The sequence below is a fragment of the Cydia splendana genome, chromosome 24 (assembly GCF_910591565.1).
Source record: "Cydia splendana chromosome 24, ilCydSple1.2, whole genome shotgun sequence".
Taxonomy (NCBI): domain Eukaryota; kingdom Metazoa; phylum Arthropoda; class Insecta; order Lepidoptera; family Tortricidae; genus Cydia; species Cydia splendana.
The window spans coordinates 3,039,936-3,059,587 of NC_085983.1; the positions used below are offsets into that span (position 1 = coordinate 3,039,936).

Sequence of the window (19,652 nt, forward strand, 5' to 3'; positions counted from 1 at the left end):
AAATGTCATTGTTTTTAAAACCTCTTTACTTTTCGTCCAAACACTCTGATGGCTTGATTTGGGTGTGAGTGGACCCAGTAAGTCTTTGCCAGGTCTTTTCTTTTCATTCATGAATCCTCCGTTGACAGAGTCGAATAATTCGTCAAAAAAAAGAATAACGTCGGCTGTTTCTTTGCTTGACGGATCTAGTATTCCTTTCTCTGAAAAATAGTGATAAGACTTATAGTGTCAGCGTTAAAAAATAACGTAAAATAAAGATGAAGTATCGACTATCGAGATGTAGCATACCTAAGTAAGAAAAGCTTAACTGGAAAATAATATTCTTGAAAAGTGTACGTCTAAGAACTAATTTTAATAGGATGCAATGTGTGATATCGGGAGCATATAAAAGATTTCTCATTTTGTTAATATAAGCTGCAGTGCTAAATCGTGACAGCGTAGGTGGATTGTCAGCAACGCTTAACCTTAGCCCTTACGTCATCTTGCACTAAAGCGTAAACGTGATCTGGTCAAAATACCGTTCGCAGTTTGATGCGTAGGAACTGAATAAAAAATAGTGTTACCTAGTGTAGCTGTGATGTGATAAATAAATTGAATATTGTTCATATTTACCTGCTAAATATCCCATATTGACAGCGACTGAACTGCTAAGTAATTGTGTTGCATATTTGACTTTCATTTTTGGCATTTTCTTTGGATCTACATGCAGTTCTGTTAACTTGGGCATTAACCTTATGCCTTTATAAGCTGGATTTTCCTCGTATAATTTAACGATGTGTTCCCACTTGGCAGTTTTTTTTTCGTTATCAATGGAACAAGTCAAATCTTTTGTGATTAAATTGTTCCTTATATTTTTTATAAGGTGAGGAGGGTCATACAGAGGTATTACTTCATCACCATCCACGTCAAACACGTAACCTGTCGAATTTTTATTTTCATGTTTCGTTTCTGCAATGAGTGCATTGATGGCACTCATATTTGATGAGCCTTGGTCACAGACAGTTGCGATCACGTGAAATCCACTGGATTTTAATTTTCTTATGTGGTCCTTTATGGCCTGCGCTAATTCGTGTTTCTCGGTGGCTCCACAACAAAAGCTGTAACTAATAGGCTGTTTATAATTTTTTGTGATGCCTCTTATCATAAATACTAGCACGTGGTCAGCGATTTTTTTGACCCTCCTTTTTCCGTTGTCAACGAATCCGACGATCATGTCTTTTTTTGAATTGTACTCAAAATGAGGTTTAATTGCCATCTCGTCGAATAATAAAATACACAGCCTTTCAGATATCGACATTTTTCTGGCCTTTTTATTAAGATTTTCGAAAATGTTATCGTTTATACCGGCTTTTAAGGCTGCAGCGGATATCATCCTTGATAATGTGAGAGGCGATGGTAGTACAAAAATGTGCCTCAGCCATCTATACGCCTTAGGTCCTTGCTTATAAAGAGATAATGCCATTATTTTTTCTTGTTTTGTGAATCTCCTTCCCATTTTCTTTTTATTTATCTCTCTAAATTGCATCATGACAAATAGCAAAGCCATTGTGGTAAATTTACCGATGGCTTTCTGAAAAGCTGTGTTGGTTGAGAGAGACATAGCTTTTTTTAGTCTGACGGCATATTTGTCCTTCGTCTCGGTAAGTTTTTTTATATGTTTGGCCAAACTACTAGCTTCAGAGCAAAATTGTGGCGTGTAGGGTGGCTTATGATCTGAAATAAATTTTATAATATAAGTCGTGTAGGGTGGCTTATGATCTGAAATAAATTTTATAATATAAGTAAATACTTAGAAGTATAGGAAGAAATACTTAGCAGTCTTAGCACTTATTCATAAGGTGTGACGTTCTCAATCAAAAGGTACCACATTGCCACTTGCCATAAGGACGCTGTGTCAGGTTATTCGTATAAAGATACAAGCAAATTTCGTCTTTATGGTAAGCCAAAAAGTGCTGAGGGTTAAGCATAGGGTAATATAAATAAAGAAAGTGTGGTAACTCCATACATCAATTTTCTTACAAAAACGCGCTTTATTTCACAGTCGACATGTAACGTCATAGTAGTGGAACTATCACTACCGCTATTTGACACCAGATGGCACGAGTGTCGCTACTGACGAAAAAATGTACTGCTAAAACAATTTACAACTAATATTAGAAGCAGAAGGAGTTGAAAATAGAGTTTCGAGTAATGCGGTCATAATATTAGCTGAAAATTGTTGAGCATTAGAGTATTTGTTCGCCGCGACATTTATTGTCGACTAGCAGTACTGATATATCTTTACTTATACATATTACTCTATCTATGGTGTTAAGGTCGGCACCGCACATGTAACATCGCTGGAGTTGCAGGCGCCCATAGGCTACGGAGACTGCTTACAATCGGGCGGGCCGTATGCTTGTTTGACACCCACGGTCCGACGTAGTATAATAAAATGCATATATTATTTGTAAGAAACTTTACAGGTTTATTATCAAACTGACCTGAAGTTGAGGGCCGAGAAGCGTCGTGAGCAGCCGCATTTGTGATGTTGGTCAATGGGGCTCGGGGTACATGATCATCTTGCAATGGTTCTTGTATAATACTTGCAATTTTCAGCGATACCGTTTGCGTAGCCATTCCTGAAAATCATATATTTAACCAATTTAATACCTAAAGAATATTTGTTTTTTTTGTAAAGTTAAGACGAAAGCGGAGGAACCGTGTGAAATCGCCTTTTCATACAAACGTAGTCCTCATTTGTGGCACCACTAGCACATACAGTAAACAAATCTCATTGACATTATCAATGACACATTATGCGTCACTAGGTCAATCACAAGGCCTACCCAGGGCCGTCTTAATCTATGCTGGGGCCCTTAGGCACATAATAATTTGGAGCCCTTATGGAAAGTAAAGAAAGCAAAATTGAACTAACATTTTTCTACTATGACATTCTATTTATTATGGGGTAGTCAAATATACTGTTACTGTCTGTCTTTCGGGGCCCCCTGAGAATGGGGGCCCTGGACACGGGCCCCGTGTGCCCTTATGGTAAAGACGGTACTGGGCCTACAATCGAAATCGAAACACGACAATCGAAAGTTCGGTTTCTGCCTCTCTATCACCCTTGCTTATTCGATCGATAGAGAGGCAGATAAAGAAATTACGATTTTCGCGTTTCGCGGTATGCCACCTGTAAACAAACCGCCTTGGTGCATCAATGTCATAGTGAAAACTTGTCAAACAACTGTTTAAGGCCTAGTATGTATAAGTTACTTTATGATTTACTAAACAAATTAGTGCTGCACTCTGGCGGCAGAACATTGCAGTAATACTCCCTATTGGTCCACTACTTTTAGAGAAAATGGGCTGTGACAGACGGACAGACAGACGCACGAGTGATCCTATAAGGGTTCCGTATTTTTCCTTTGGAGGTACGGAACCCTAAAAATTGATATATGTGACGTTCCACGGCAAAAGGTACCTTATGGCGGCTGGCGGTTACGTCGCATAGCGCCGCAATAATATTGGGGCGGCGTTAATAATAGCGTAAGCGCCAACCACCATAAGGTACCTTTATCCGTGGGACGTCACATATTATTGTAAGAAAATTAATAGGTTTTCAAACTGACCTGAAGTTGAGGGCCGAGAAGTGTCATCACCACCCGCATTGTACTGATTCGTGATGTTGATCAGTGGGGCTCGGGGTCCATGATCATCTTGCAATGGTTGTTGGAAATTGCTTGCAATTTGCACCGATGCGGTTTGCGTAGCCATTCCTGAAAATTTAACAAATTTATTACAGAAATATTTATTCTTAAAAAGTGTTGTCATAAGTCATAACAATGAAAGACCAAAAGTTAAGTTAGAGGGCAACGGGTCTTTTTTTCTAAAACACCTTAAAATAATAGGTAGTACATGAAACTTAAGCCATATTTTAGAATAGTAAGTGATCTGTAATGTAAGTGAAGATTCCAATAAACAAGGCTTTTGATAAAAAACCTGCACTCAAATTAGTTCACCCGTTCGAGTGCTACATACATTGCCGCAGGCAGACATACAACTACATACACAGAGATATATAACTACTACATACACATACACATTGAACTTATGACAGACCTTTTTTGTCATTGGGGGCTAATATTAACACTATGATATGTCCAATGTAATATGAACCCTAAATGTCACAACAATTAAATCGTACAAGTGTGCAATGCGGCTAAAATTGTGTATCTTACCTTTTAAATGCAGTGTTGGAACTGCAATAGCGCTGAGTCTTCCACTTCGAGTAATAAATTTTTCCTCAAAGTGAATATGACACACTTTTCGGTACTTATGAATAAATTGGCTATCCAAAGATAACACATCTCCACCAACAGAATAAATCCAAGTACGAAACCGATCAGCCTCATTAATTGGGCAGGGAAATTTGTGAAGAATCACATTATCTAATCCTGAAAAAAAAAAGAAATGTATATGTATACAGTAACACTAGTACAGACTTAAGTAGGTAGGTACACTATCAGAATGATCTTTAGATGTTCAATGAATACCTATATTAACTTAAATAAGTTAAAAAAATATCACATATGAAACTGCACTTAAGTCAAGGTAAGAAATGATAAAAACCTAGTGTTGATATTGTGTTCTTTAACAATGCTAAAGAAAAGCCTTCGAAGGACCCGGTCCTTAATAGGAAAATACCTCTACTCTATATAACTTATAACACTTATTTGGAAAAATACCCAGACTGCGTATATACTGATAGTGTTATATGTATTAAAGAAATATAATCTAAGTATTATTACATCTCAATAAAATACCATGCAGTGCTAATAAATCATGACAATTTTGTCAAAGTTATATTCGAAAACGCCAAGTTATATTGCACATGAAGTAGGCCTTACTGGGGTCATAGTTCCATATTTATATTTCAGGGTTAAATATTATTGCCCCACACTTGAAAATGAAAAATATTCATATGAATACTTACGCGTTTTACCGCAATTAGGTACACAACACATCGCATGTTTCGAACCATTGTCGCAAATAACCAATCCAAGCAGCAAATCAGAGTCCGTTGAGCACACCAGGTATATTCACATAAAAACAGATTTATCAGAGTCCAGGGCAAGCGCAGTCGTATAAAATCACAAGAGAATCGTTTCAGAGCACTTTCAAGCATCGAGGATAACAAGAAAGTAAAATATTGAAATAAAAACGTTATGGCGGGTCTGTCAATAACGTTCCGTTCCTTTCATATTTATCTAAATTGTATCTTAAAATTTGTGCAAATTATGATTTTAAAATGGACTAATTTAAAGAAAAAACATTCAATGAATATTTTATTATTAGATATATGAACCAAAAATATTTTAACAGACAAGCAATAAGTAAAACTAAATTATTATGTTATTTATTTTCTTTTGTTAATTGCGCATAACGAAAAAGATGGATGCGGCATCACAGATTATACAAGATTTGAAAGACTTATAAAATTGGTTTTCACGCCCTCTGTCGTTAAGTTTCCCAAGCATATCCGAGTACATCGGATTCAATACTTCTTTGAACTGAAAACACTGTGGGTGCGCTCTCCGATAACGCGCCTTTGTTACGCATCTCGATGACACATTTTAGACTGGTTCTGTAGCGTTCGAATCGCCGGCACTGAGGGTTCCGTATTACCTACTGAGTGCCGGCGAGTCGAAGGGTCCACACACAGCTTCGCAAAATATTATTCCATTAGTTCATTTTGAATCTTATTGCAATTTCCATAGGAGTAGTAATTCAATAACCGGTTAAAGTGACCGCACGATTTTTATGCAGGTGGTAACACGAGCGGGTTTGCTTAACAATAGACAAAGGATTAGCCGCTCGGGGCCAGCTACAAATCAAAAGACTATACGAGTAACAGCTTATGTGCTTCAAAGAGTGTATTTTTTTAGCCGTAACTTCAAAACTTTTGAACCGATCTTTATTACGCCTAAAATATCCTTTATTTCTTTTCTTCCAAACCCGCCTTTAGCGAGGGTTAAAGTGGTGTTACTTTTTTCCCATGCTTAATAATTAGGTCACCTGATTTTCTATCTATAACTTATCTTATTATATTTATATTCATGAACTTATCTAACGTACCTACCTAAATAAATTTCTTGATTTAAACTAACACGATTTTACTTAAGGTTCCGTCACACAAGCGCGTTTTCCGGGCGGGGCGTGAGCGTTTTATATGTAAAAGTGGCGCGCCCCGCTCACGCGCCGCCCATAAAACGCGCCTGTGTGACGGAGCCTTTATAATTATAAAACTGAAATATCAGGCCAAATAATACCTATACACGGTGGCCAAAAAATAACTGCATTCTCGTTGCCAGGGAGGTTTTAGGATTATACTGAGCAATCTTTAACTATGGCACCAACCCCGCAATCGCAAAAAACAAATTTACCCTCCCATTGAAAATGGACCAGTCAAAATGTATGAAACACCCATTATTTTTCGCGATTTCAGAGGTCCTGTGGTGTATGTACCTACACCCCCTTATGTTTACTTTCTCTATGATGGCGTCCGTGTACTTTGGGAGATAGTGTCTTATTCATAAATAAACTACATTAATTAATTTGTGTTAAAATATTTAAGACATCACATTGGTGACGAGGATGGGATTAAGACATCACAGGTCCCATAGTAAAAGTTGCTCAGTTTAATCCCAAAACCTCCCTGGCAACGGGAATGCAGTTATTTTTTAGCCACCCAGTATACCCACCTAAACATAGGTTGTGCACCCGATTAAGTCCCGTTTCAGTATTAAAATTATAATGTTTCTTTTTACTAATCCTGCTTTGCATGATTCACATATTAGGTATTTATCCTGCATTTCTAGTAAAAAATACTTAGGTACTTAGTAGATCAGAAGTAGATGGCGCTGTACAGCTTCGTATATTATGCAGTAGCTAAGTTGAGATAATCTATTTAGTATTTACACAAAACGTTATGCATCAGAGTGTGCCATATACCTATTTCTACTGACTACAACCGCTTTGTTCTATTTTACGTAGGGTAAGTCGCCAGTAACTGGCCACTTGTTTGTAACTGGCCACCTGTTAGTAACTGGCCACCCATAACTAAAAAAGAATTCTAGAACCTATAAACATAATTCTGCCCTGCTAAGCCAATTAGCGGTATCTCAAATAAAAATTTAATGCAAACATACATTCTTTATCTGGAAATTTCCATTTTTAACGTCATTTGTTTTTGAGATACCGCTATTCGGCTTAGGAGCGCAGAATTAATTTTAGTATAAGGTGGCCAAGGTATTGAAGGCTGGCCAGTTATTGAAACCTTATACTAAAATGAATTCTGTTTATCCTCCTGAGACTAAATGTACATTACAATGTACATATTATGACAACATAATTTGAACCTTTCGTGAACCAAATAAAGTAGCACTTCTTTTGTTTCATTGCTTTTTCAACCAAACGAAATTTGTTCTAATTTACATATAGAATAAGTTTCAAATTGAAAACTTTATATGGTGGTCTGACGAGGTTATAGGTTTTAAGTCTAGGGTGGCCAGTTATTGGCCGGTGGCCAGTTACTGGCGAATAATGGTTATTTTTCCAGTATACCTATATGAATTAAGTACGATAAAAATGAATGTATTCACAGATACGCCAATCTGAAATCGGCCAAAGAGAATCTCAAGGTGAAGTTGTTCTACTCTACTCCAACCTGCTACTTGAAGGCAGTCAAGGATGCCAAGTAAGTTTCTATCATGATATACTCGTAGTAGGCAAACGAGCTGACAGGTCGCCTGGTGGTAAGCGGTTACCCTCTCGCGCAAGAGGAGACCTAACTGTGCCCGGCAGTGGGACGTATACTCGTATAGGCTAAATTATTACTATTTGTATGTCTTTCCATATTTCAAGACCATGGCATCCCGGACCTTATAGAGGCGTACGTGGGGCCGAAGCCAACATCGCAGAGGCCCTTATTATATTATGTCAACTCTTGCAGACCCAGCTTGCCCATCAAACAAGATGACTTCTTCCCCTACGCATCAGACTCGACCGCCTACTGGACCGGGTACTTTACTTCCCGCCCCACCACCAAGAGGATGGAGAGAGAGACCAACAACTATCTGCAGGTATCTCTTTCTAGCATAGGGGTAAATATGGCCAGTGAGCCCAGGAAAAGTGCCATATTCCATAAAATCCGGCCCCCAAATAGGCATTGGCTTAACTGTGGCCGACGGGTCAAAAGGGGATCCCTACTCTAACATAAACCGGGGTGAATAGGGACAACTTAAAATGTGATTTACCTGTGACAATTTCTTAAAAACATACATACATACATACATATAATCATGCCTATTTCCCGGAGGGGTAGGCAGAGACCACGGATTTCCACTTGCTACGATCCTGACATACCTCTTTCGCTTCCTTCACTTTCATAACATTCCTCATACACGCTCGTCGGTTTAGGGTGCTCATGACCTGGCCTTTCTTCAGGATTTCCCCGATCTGATCAGAGAAAGTCCGCCGAGGTCTACCCCTTCCAACTCCCACTTCCACTTCTCCCTTAAAAACACCCACACAAATTGTATCATTCGATTGAAAATAATAGTAGATATTGTATTATCACCCCGGTTCATAGTACTTCACCTGTCGCGCCAAAACCAAGATGAAAAGAGAGACCAACAACTACTTTTCTCAGTCAAAATTAATTCCACGCTACCAAATGATCACATCTATGTATATTAGTTATCACAAAAAGTCTAAGGGAGTATTACTGCAACGTTCTGCCGCCAGAGTGCAGCACTAATTTGTTTAGTAAGCACCAAGGCGGTTTGTTTACAGGTGGCCTAACGCGAAAATCGAAATTTCTTTTCTGCCTCTCGATCGATCGAATAAGCAAGAGTGATAGAGAGGCAGAAACCGATCTGTCGATTGTCGTGTTTCACGGTAGGCCATGTGATTGACCTAGTGACGCATGATGTGTCATTGATGATGTCAATGAGGTTTGTTTACTGTATGTGCTTGTGGTGCCACCTACGCAGAGCTTTGCCTAATATTCCCTATTCTCTGTATAAGACTTTAGTTTGTTTAGAATTAATTCTATATCTTATGTTTTTTATTATTTCAGACCTTCAAAATGTTGCAAGTCCTAACGAATCTGCCCGAATCTAACATGTTCATTCTAAATGAGCTTAAGAGTGCTATGGGTAAGTACTATATTCTGTACCTTTAGGTATTTAAAAAAGAGTAAACAAAATCTACCCTCAAATGGCTCCTTAAGCCAGTTGAGGGTAGATGAAAACATTACATGATCAAATAATGTAGGTTAAAGTCAGGTCGTTTAGTGACTGTACCAGGCGGTTTTGTATTTGGTTGGTTAATCAATAAATGTTATAACTACCCGAAAATGTACAAATTATTTGTTTACTTTTATTTAAGTACCTAAAGATACAGAGTATAAGTACCTACATTTTGTTTTCACCTCTATCGGGTGCTGTTAGCCTAGTGCAAATTGTGGAACTGACCCATTAGCCCGGCCCACCAAAGACGTCAACTGACGCGCGCTACAGCCCAATATCAAGGTCCACGATGACGCGCCGCACACGATAGACGTGGCGTTCAAGGGGTTAATAAGCATTGCAATCACGTCCGTGTATCACGTCTCTGTCAGGCGTGGCTCACTCCGCGATTTCGTCGCTTTGCTACAGGTAGCTACAAGTACATCCGTTCCACACCAATTTTGGTGGCTAGCCATAAGCCGCGCGTGACGCTGTCGCCACATAGCGGCCATATCTGTCCTGTACGGATATGAAGGTCGTTCTTGTCTACGTGACAGCGTGATAAAACGGTGTCCGTCACTTTCTATCCCACGGTGTTAAACGGTGACAGTTATTTTATCACGTGGATAAAGATGGATAAAGCTATCCATAATAGGTACGCCGGGTGATCGTAACAGACGCGTTTTGTTAGACAGTGAGTCTTCTGTACCTAGTACTATTATTTATTCTGTGTCTCTGTCTTTTAGTATCATTATTATTTCACTCAATTTATTTATTTATCTAGAAAGCTAGAATTTTCTTCTTGATCGTTACTCTATATCAGCGGTACTCAACCTTTTTTTATGAGGGCCACGAAGACGGTTTCGCGTTGTGGCCCCGGGCCGCAAGATGATTTTGAAGGTGACGTTCGGCTGCCAAGTTTACGTATCTATACCAGATGGCCTAGCCATGGTGACAATCGCTTGGGTTACGCCATCGAATCGCTTCGTGTCTCTCTATCACTCTTCCATATTAGTGTGACAGTGACAGTTGCATTTCGTTCGCTACGTAGCATTCGTTCGCCATTGGCATGTTGTCTAGGCCAAGGTCACCCAGCGGGCCGCAGGTTGAGTAGGTCCCGCTGCTATACTTTATGTTACTCTCCTCGTGACCCTAGTGACATTTTGCTTACTTCCAGGAATGATGCAGCATCACGACGCCATCACGGGCACGGAGAAGCAACATGTGACGCACGACTACGAACGCATCGTGGCGCGCGCGGTCGACGACGCTTACATCATCGGCAACCAGGCCCTCAAGTAAGTGACTGTAGTGATGCGTCTCCCAGGTATGACGCGGCAACATCACGGGCATTGAGAAGCAACATGTGACGCACGACTACGAGCGTATCGTGGCACGAGCGGTCGACGACGCTTACATCATCGGCAACCAGGCCCTCAAGTAAGTGACTGTAGTGATGCGTCTCCCAGGTAAGACGCGGCAACATCACGGGCACTGAGAAGCAACATGTGACGCACGACTACGAGCGCATCGTGGCACGAGCGATTGATGACGCTTACCTCATCGACAACCAGGTCCTCAAGTAAGTTTAGTGTTAGTGATGCGTCTCCCAGGTAAGACGCGGCAACATCACGGGCACTGAGAAGCAACATGTGACGCACGACTACGAGCGCATCGTGGCACGAGCGATTGATGACGCTCACCTCATCGGCAACCAGGCCCTCAAGTAAGTTTTTGTTTACTAGCGTAAGTTTCTATTTGTTTAGTGGCGTATCTGCGTCTGGCATGTTCGCATATGCGCACGTTGACGGTTTTCATGCGACGCTGCGCAAGCGCCAGCCGCCTGCGCCTCCTGAGCCAGGCGTGGCTCACTCCGCGATTTCGTCGCTTTGCAACAGGTAGCTAAATGTACATCCGTTCCACACCAATTTTGGTGGCTAGCCATAAGCCGCGCGTGGCGCTGTCGCCACCTAGCGGCCATATCTATCCTGATCGTAACAGACGCGTTTTGTTAGAGTGAGTCTTCTGTACCTAGTACTATTATTTATTCTGTGCCTGAGCGTAGTAGCGGGCAGGGATCGGATACCGGTATTTTTTTGTATGGGAACGAAAACGGTATTTTTTCGTTCTTTGCTAATTATTTCATTTCTAATTGGGCAATCTAATAATACGAAGTCGTTTCCTAAAAACACGACCGAGACCTACATTTCGAGTAGAAAGTAATTCGAAAGATATGGTTATTTCAATGTTTTTTGCAAAAAACCGGTTCCGATCCCTGGTAGAGGGGAGGGGGTACGGCGGCCTTATCAGGCACTGGTCCTCGCTTCACTTAAGTTTAGGTACTAATACTAATATAGTTAGAGTCTGACCAGCGAGTCGTGCCACAAGCTATTTTTTTAAATTCTTTATATGGCAACTTTTTTTCCTATTAAATAAGCTGTCAGTTTGAAGCTGTCATTTAATTTCATAGTAATTTTATTGCCAGGTGCGGTTTTTATTGAAATTCCCGCTTTGTTTTTTGTGCCACGACTCGCTGGTCAGACTCTATTTAAGTATATTCTTGTAACTAACAAACTATGGACACTTATTCGTCTGAAATAAATGCATTTTATTTTTATTTTATTTATTTATTAGGTACAAGCAAGAGTACAGACAGCAGCAGAAGTTGCTAAGCGGGCGAGGTGAAAATTACTTTGACACGCTCTTATTCTCTTAACAATAAAGTCGCGTCCAGATCATTTTGAACACCTCGCCCGCTTAGCAACTTCTGCTGCTGACTGTACAAGCAAAACTGTGGTCGACGATGATTAATCTAAATTGGTAAAAAAGCAGTTAACACTTCTTAGACTAAGTGTAAGGCCTGAGTGGACGCTCGAGTCGGGCGTGCAGCGGGGCGGGGCGTGCGGCGTGCATGTTAAACAAGTGCAAGCGTATAGGAGCGGCCTTAGTGCGCGCTGCTCATATCACTTGTGAGCCCGACGCCACGCTGCACGCCCCGCCGAACGCTCCGCTCCGAGCGTCCACTCAGACCTTAACTTAGACCGTGGATTTTGCAAACATCAGTACCAGTTACCACTGGTAAGAACTTGGTGGTAACTAGTGGGAATAACCCATAACCTTGTATGGAATATCAAGCAGATTCCCTCGAAATTCTGTTAATAAACAGTTCCATTATGTTGGTAAGGGTTCGGGTCGTAGCTATCATCAATAGTCCCAGTGCGTATTATCTCCTTGTACACCAGCGCGGATTTACGAGCGGTTCGTTTCTTGTCTGGATCTTCGAAGTCCACTTGGTAGAGGCCGAATTTGTACCTGAAACCATAGAGAAACATTGTAAGAATAGAGTGCTCACTCCATACATCAGTTTTGGTACCAAAAAGACTACTATTATTTTCGTAGTCGACATCTATCAGACTGCGGGCCAGGAGCAAATATCGTCAGTCATCGCCTCCCGCTTGATACTTCGTCAGGTGATAGTTTAGATGATATCATGAATTAAAAAAATAGTCAGCCGGTTGTATCGCGGTGGAAAGACCGTCAGTTGATCACATGAACATGTAAAAAAAAATTCTTTTCAGTCATCGCCTCCCGATTGATACTTTGCCAGATGATAGTTTAGATGCTATTATAAATAAAAAAAACCGTCAGCCGGTTGTATAGCGGTGGAAAGACCGTCAGTTATGAGTTACTTGCATCAACATGTAAAATGCCTAAAGGGTCCTTATGCTCCTTGTTCGTTACGACCGTTCAGTTTACTTACTCATATCCACTGGCCCATTCGAAACTGTCCATCAGCGACCAGAAGAAATACCCCTGACAGTTCGACCCATCTGCCTTCGCGTCCGCCAAAGCGTCTAAATAGTGCCTCATATAATTAGCCTTCTTCCAATCGTCTAGACCCTCAGCTGATGATAGAGGGAAACCATTTTCGGTGATGTAGACAACTGGGTTGTCGTATGTGTCTTTGAGGTAGATGAGTAGGGAGTAGAATCCTGGCGCGTAGTCCTGTAAAAAATGGGATGGTTACATTGACGTCCCTATTATAGGGACCCTATATCTCAGAACTGGCCTTGCGGGCAATAAGAATGGGGCCAGTACAGCGGTGTGACATCGCTACAACGCGATTAGTCGCAACTCGTTGCGTTAGACTGTACGATTGGCTCGAATTCGTGAGTGACACCGCTGAACTAGTACCATTTTTAGTGCCCGTAAGGCCCGACCTTAGATACACGTCAATGGATAGTTACAACTCAATAGGTTATACTGTATTCTTCTTCCTCGCGTTGTCCCGGCATTTTGCCACGGCTCATAGGAGCCTGGGGTCCGCTTGGCAACTTATCCCATGAATTCTTTCCACGAATCTTTATTCGGTGGTTCTGGCTGTGTTACTGGTTAGCATAGGACCTAAGAAGTATTTGATAAATTTTGCTCGGAAATACTATTAACCGTTTGGACGCCAATGACCGATATATCCGCACCGCAGGGTCAACGCCAAAGACGGATTAATCGGTCACATACCACAGAGCAACATAGACCTACGTGCGTATGCATAAAGTTCAATTTCATTTACAGTAGGTAAGTACCTAGGTACCTTATTGTTAAATACCTACTTCTTAATTAATGATTACACGGGTAATTTCTATGTCTGATGGTTTAATTATATCTCGTGTTATATGTATGTTAAAAACGTATCACTTGATATCAGGGATGTTGCGAATATTCGCATCCGCATCCGCGGAACATCCGCATTATTTTCAACATCCGCATTATTTTGAACATCCGCATCCGCATAAAATCGATGCGGAGCATCCGCATGATGCGGATGTCGACCAAGTCGGTAACAGGAACGTATTAGCGGCGGCGCCGGCGGCGTAAGTGCTAGGTAATTTCGTCATTATATATAACGAAATCGTCTAGATCCCGAAAAGTATGCCAAGTTACTGTTTATTAAATAAAACGCACCTATATTCTTGCTCAAATACTAAACGTTTCGTTTTTTAACTAAAAATGCTAAAAATGTAATATTTAACGTTTTTTAAGTACCCAATCTTGACATCCGCATCTGGTACCTACATTACTATATTAGGTACTACATATACTAATAATAGTGATATTATTATTAACTTATCTGTTAAAAACGTATCACTTGATATATGTATTTCAGTTCACCACTTAACAGCACTTATCAAGAATTAATTTATGTTTTTACTAATCAATATTTCCTCAAGCAGATAAAAATAACGTAATTTTGATCACTCATGTGGTTTTATCTAATTTGGTTTAATGCAAATAAATAATTTTATCTAGGTACCTACATAATAAATATCATAAACTATTGTGATGAGTATAAAGTAACAATAAAAAGTAACCTAAAAAACTACAAAACCTACAAAACTTTAAGTATAAGTATAAGTACAAAATTAGGCATTAAAACACTCGTATGATGTTATGATGAAACTCGTCTGTTGGCTCGTATTATAATGCCTTTCATTATGTAACAGTAACGTAAACTCCTGTTTACGATCTACCTACATACTGTCTGTTTACTGGTCCTCATTATGAAAAACTGACTCACCCTCATACTGTCAAACGAGCTCGCAGGCCACGAGTCATCCATGTATGTGCCGATACCGACGTCGTCGTAAAATGAGGGTTCGTCGTACATTCCGATCACTGACTCGTTTCTGTAATGGTAGATAAGCTTTTCTGTTTCTAACCGATTTTAACACTTTAGGATGCAACCAGGGGCCCGTGCCAATTAGAATTACACGACCCTTTTTTTGCACCTAGCGGCACGTGCGGTTTTACTTAACACAATAGACAAAGGATTAGCCGTTCGGGGCCTGTTTCGAATAGATGGACAGCTTTTGTTAGAAAGGGACTTCCACTTGTATTACAAGTTACAATAAGCTTTTGAGGAACGGGCCCGAAAGTTAAAATAACAAATCACCTGTACACCATCAGGCTGCTATAATGGTTAATCCCGACGAAGTCATACGTGCCGCGGATATATGCCTTCTGATCCTTGCTGAGAGGCCGCAGCCGGGAGTCTGTGCCCTGGCGTGTGCTCGCTGCTGCTACCCGATCAAGCAGGCGTTGGGGGTAGCCGCCTTTCAACACTGGGTCTAGGTATTGCCCCACCTAGAACAAACACATTTTAATTATAGTGTGTAGGTTTCAAATAGAGCTCGACGGCTAATCCTATTGTCTATTGTTAAGTAAAACCGCACGTGCTACTTACCTGCAAAAAAAGGGTCTTAGTTATTCTATTTGGCACCTGAGCGCGGGCTAGTCCAACGCTCAAAAAACCAGTGTAGGTGCGCTCTCCGATAACGCGCCTTTGTTACGCATCTCGATGACACATTTTAGACTGGTTCTGTAGCGTTCGACTCGCCGGCACTCAGTAACCGAAGTACGTATTCTTTATGCAGGTGGTTGTGATACGTGTCACGAGCGGTTTTACTTAACAATAGACAATACGATTAGCCGTCGAGCTCTATTGGAAAGCTACACACTATAACACACACATACGCTCGTCCGCCGTAAGCGTCGTCGACCGCTCGTGCCACGCGCTCGTAGTCGTGCGTCACGTGTTATAATACCTTTCATTATGTAACAGTAACACACATTATAATTTGGGACCCATTTATGTATCTATCTAATACCTTTAAACGAGCAATTCTTGTTTTTTTTTTTGGGGGGATCTCGGCAACGGCTCTAACGATTTCGATGAAATTTACTATATGGGGGTTTTCGGGGGCGAAAAATCGATCTAGCTAGGTCTTATCTCTGGGAAAACGCGCATTTGTTAATTTTTTTATATGTTTTCCGAGCAAAGCTCCAATACCTTTAAAACGAGCAATTCTTGTATATTAATTTATATAAATATAGGTATATATATTTCGGAAATCTCGGAAATGGCTCTAAGATTTCGATGAAATTTACTATATGGGGCTTTTCGGAAGCTAAACATCGATCTCTTAGCTATAGGTCTTATCTCTGGGAAAACGCGCATTTTTTAAGGGTTCCGTACCCAAAGGGTAAAACGGCACCCTATTACTAAGACTCCGCTGTCCGTCCGTCCGTCTGTCACCAGGCTGTATCTCACGAACCGTGATAGACAGTTGAAATTGTCACAGATGATGTATTTCTGTTGCCGCTATAACAACAAATACTAAAAAGTACGGAACCCTCGGTGGGCGAGTCCGACTCGCACTTGTCCGGTTTTTGAGTTTTTATACGTTTTCTGAGCAAAGCTCGGTCTCCCAGATATTATCGCGTAATCATTGAATTCGGAAGGCTAGAATGCTTTGCTAATTAAATTACTTACCACAAAACATAATTATACCACAGTATAGTGCCGCTTGGGCATGATTTTTAGGGTTCCGTACTCCGTACCCAAAGGGTAAATACCTAAGACTTCACTGTCCGTCTGTCTGTTTGTCTGTCACCAGGCCCCTATTTCACCACGGTGACAGGTGCGACAATTCGACAAATGTCACTGTTGCTGACGTCGCAGGCATCCATGGGCTACGGTTACCGTCGGGCGGGCCGTATTCCTGTTTGTCACCATCATTGTATTATTTAAAAAACCTTTATTATGTCGGCAATAAACAGGTATTTCTCTTGCGATGTTTATGATGATAATGATGACGATTGTCACAAGATTTAAAAGAACTTTCGGTAATTCTTGACAGCAAATGAGTTCTGTGTCGGAATTTCGTGACAATTGTCGTATTTCTTGTGACAATTGTCATTAGCTTCGCAAAATAAGTACATACTTATTAACTGGCGATATAGTGGAGTTTTTTTAATTAACATGTTGGTGGCTAACAAGCACACCGCCCATCTGATGGTAAGCGGTTACTGTAGCCTATGGAGGCCTGTGACGTCAGTAACAGTGATGTCGACAATTGTCGCACCTGTCACGGTGGTGAAATAGGGGCCAGGCTGTATCTCATGAAACGCGTGATAGCTAGCTAAAATAAATATTTAAGTGGGGCTCCCGTACAACAAACGTGAATTTTTTGCCGTTTTTTGCGTAAGGTACGGAACCCTCGTGCGCGAGTCTGACTCGCACTTGGTCGGCTTTTTCTTGGACTTAACTATTTCTAATATCTATAGTTAGTTAAACGCAAAAGGTGACAGTTCCGAACAACTGACAGGCCGATATCGTCCGGCGGACTGGTAATCAGTGGGCTCCTTTAGTCAATCTTAGTAAGAATATCCTATAATATTTATGTATTTTATGCTAGATCCCGGGTTCGAGTTTAATTACTCCCTATCTGTAATTTTATTTTATTATTCATTCATAATTCATTTTCGTTACAATGCAGACTACTGAGTTATAATAATTGTAACAAACATAATTACCGAAATATACTCGTAAATCAACTCGCATGCGAGTTATGGCACCGCCAAAATAAAGCTTGTTCTTAAAATTACTTACATATAAAGCCAAGTAGTCCTTTACAGCTTGCGTGTCTTCCTCCGACCCCGTGGCCGCTATCGGCCACTGAGCGTCCACCACCAATCCCACCTTCCCCCCTTGAAACCTGAACTCCTCATCATAAATATGATAAGCCCTGGCATGCCCCAATAACAAGTTCCTTCCACATTCATAGAACCCTTTCCCGGGAGATTTTATCAAAGGGGGATGCAAGCCAAGTCCATAGCTAAATGAACAGTGCATAAACGGCTCGTTTATCGTTATCCAATGCTTTACTTTATCACCAAACGCGAGAAAAGCTACTCTTGCATAATCTCCGAACCTGTCTGCTGTGTTTTCATTCAACCAGCCACCATTTTTACCGAACGCGATAGGTAAATCCCAATGATATAAAGTCACAAGCGGCAGGATATCATTTTCTAGCAATAAGTCTATCAATTTTCTGTAATGAGCGATCCCAAGTGGGTTTATATGGTTGGTCGTTCCATCGGGGAGTATTCTGGTCCAGGATAGAGAGAATCTGTAGCTTTTGACGCCTAAATGTTTGAGCATTTGTACGTCTCGCTGGAAAAGCCGGTAGGAGTCGGTGGTAACGTCGGCGTTGGTGCTATCCTCGACGATATCGGGCTGTTTGTGAAGGTAGTAGTCCCATGTTGATTGTCCTTTTCCTGTACAAAAACTGATATATTAACTAGCTTATGCCCGCGACTTCATCTGCGTAGATGATGGCGATGATGGTTGAAAAAATCTGTCCTATGTCCTTCCCCGGGACTCATGCTATCTGTTTACCAAATTTCAACATAGTACTTAATTCGGTTCACCGGTCTAAGCGTGAAGAGGTAACAGACAGACAGACACAGTATGGGTTAGTATGGATATGACATAATCTAATTACTACTGATTCGAGAAACAAACAATAATAAACACACGTCGAACAAACATTTTTTTTTTTGACCTGAGATCGAGTCAGTACTTTCATATAAAAAAAGGTTTCCTAAACATCACGCTAGATGGCGATGTACCAAAGCCGGCTATCACTACATCGCGCTAAAGAAATTTTATTTCGGATAGTTCGGGGCTTTCAATATGTTTCAAGGTAGGTATCCATTGAGTATATATATATATATTATATAGGTATCCAAAGCGTCTATTTGCATTTTTTGATGAAACCTGGCACGTAGATAGCTTAGAACCTGGAATAAGTATTACAATATTTTTATCCATAAATTTGTTCCCTAACAGGGTGAATTTAGTAAAACAAACTTACCATCGATGTTCCAGCTGCCTTCGATCTGGTAGGCAGAACTCGAGACCCCGAACAGGAAGTTTTCGGGGAATCTCTTCGCTAATTTAGGTGTTACGACACCATCGACTTGGGATAAAGCACTATAAAAATAAGAAAATAGAGTAAATACTTGCCACCCTACACTCAGTGGCGGATTTGCAGTCTTTGGCGCCCTAGGCCCCATCAGGCCCCTGTTTCAGCATCAGCAGCCATCATAATGACTAATACATTTAGGTCAGGCAACGAAAAGGTATAGAGGGAAATGCTTGGGATACATTTTTAACTTAGTAACTTTTGGACTCGTTAGGAGGTGAACATATCAAAAGTCCTTGGCCGCAGGGCCGTAGCCCTTTGAGCGGGTTTGGTTTTCGGGTTTTCACTTATTATACATTATACAAAATGAAAAATGAAAAAACAAGACTGTATAAAATTTAGTACAAGTTTTATACAGTCTTGTTTTTCGGTATCTCGTTTAAGGCTCATTTAGAAGACGCGAACTCGTATACGATTTTAGTTACATTACGGACCATTGAGGTTACATCAGCTCAGCCGACCAATCAAATAACGCAATGTAATGAAACTCGCATGCGAGTTCTCGCACCGTCTAAAATCCTACACTAGCGTCCTTTGAGCGTCGGCGCCT

General features: G+C 40.8%; 2 protein-coding genes across 3 annotated transcripts in view; one reads left to right on the top strand and one right to left on the bottom strand.

Moving 5' to 3' along the window:
• LOC134802312 (lysosomal alpha-mannosidase-like) overlaps nt 1–19,652 on the top strand; it is a 55,199-nt gene that overhangs the window by 18,291 nt on the left and 17,256 nt on the right. For both annotated transcript variants that reach the window (XM_063774901.1, XM_063774902.1), the window contains exons 8-11: nt 7,649–7,741; nt 7,997–8,126; nt 9,125–9,203; nt 10,453–10,573. In XM_063774901.1, coding sequence (XP_063630971.1) covers nt 7,649–7,741; nt 7,997–8,126; nt 9,125–9,203; nt 10,453–10,573 — 423 coding nt within the window. The remainder of the gene's footprint in view (nt 1–7,648; nt 7,742–7,996; nt 8,127–9,124; nt 9,204–10,452; nt 10,574–19,652) is intronic.
• On the bottom strand, nt 12,411–19,193 carry LOC134802093 (myrosinase 1-like). Its single transcript, XM_063774686.1, has 6 exons — nt 18,992–19,193; nt 17,725–18,392; nt 15,226–15,416; nt 14,851–14,959; nt 13,036–13,280; nt 12,411–12,587 (listed from the first exon to the last, which is right to left on the bottom strand). The coding sequence occupies exons 1-6, from the start codon at nt 19,191–19,193 to the stop codon at nt 12,431–12,433; spliced, it is 1,572 nt and encodes a 523-aa protein (XP_063630756.1). The 3' UTR covers nt 12,411–12,430.

Coding starts and splice junctions, on each gene's coding strand:
- LOC134802093 (XM_063774686.1), bottom strand. CDS start 19,193: ATGGGGCCTAGGGCGCCAAAGACTGCAAATCCGCCACTGAGTGTAGGG. Junction 18,393..18,991: donor AGGCAGCTGGAACATCGATG/GTAAGTTTGTTT, acceptor GTTTTTGTACAG/GAAAAGGACAATCAACATGG. Junction 12,588..13,035: donor GAATGGGCCAGTGGATATGA/GTAAGTAAACTG, acceptor CTATGGTTTCAG/GTACAAATTCGGCCTCTACC.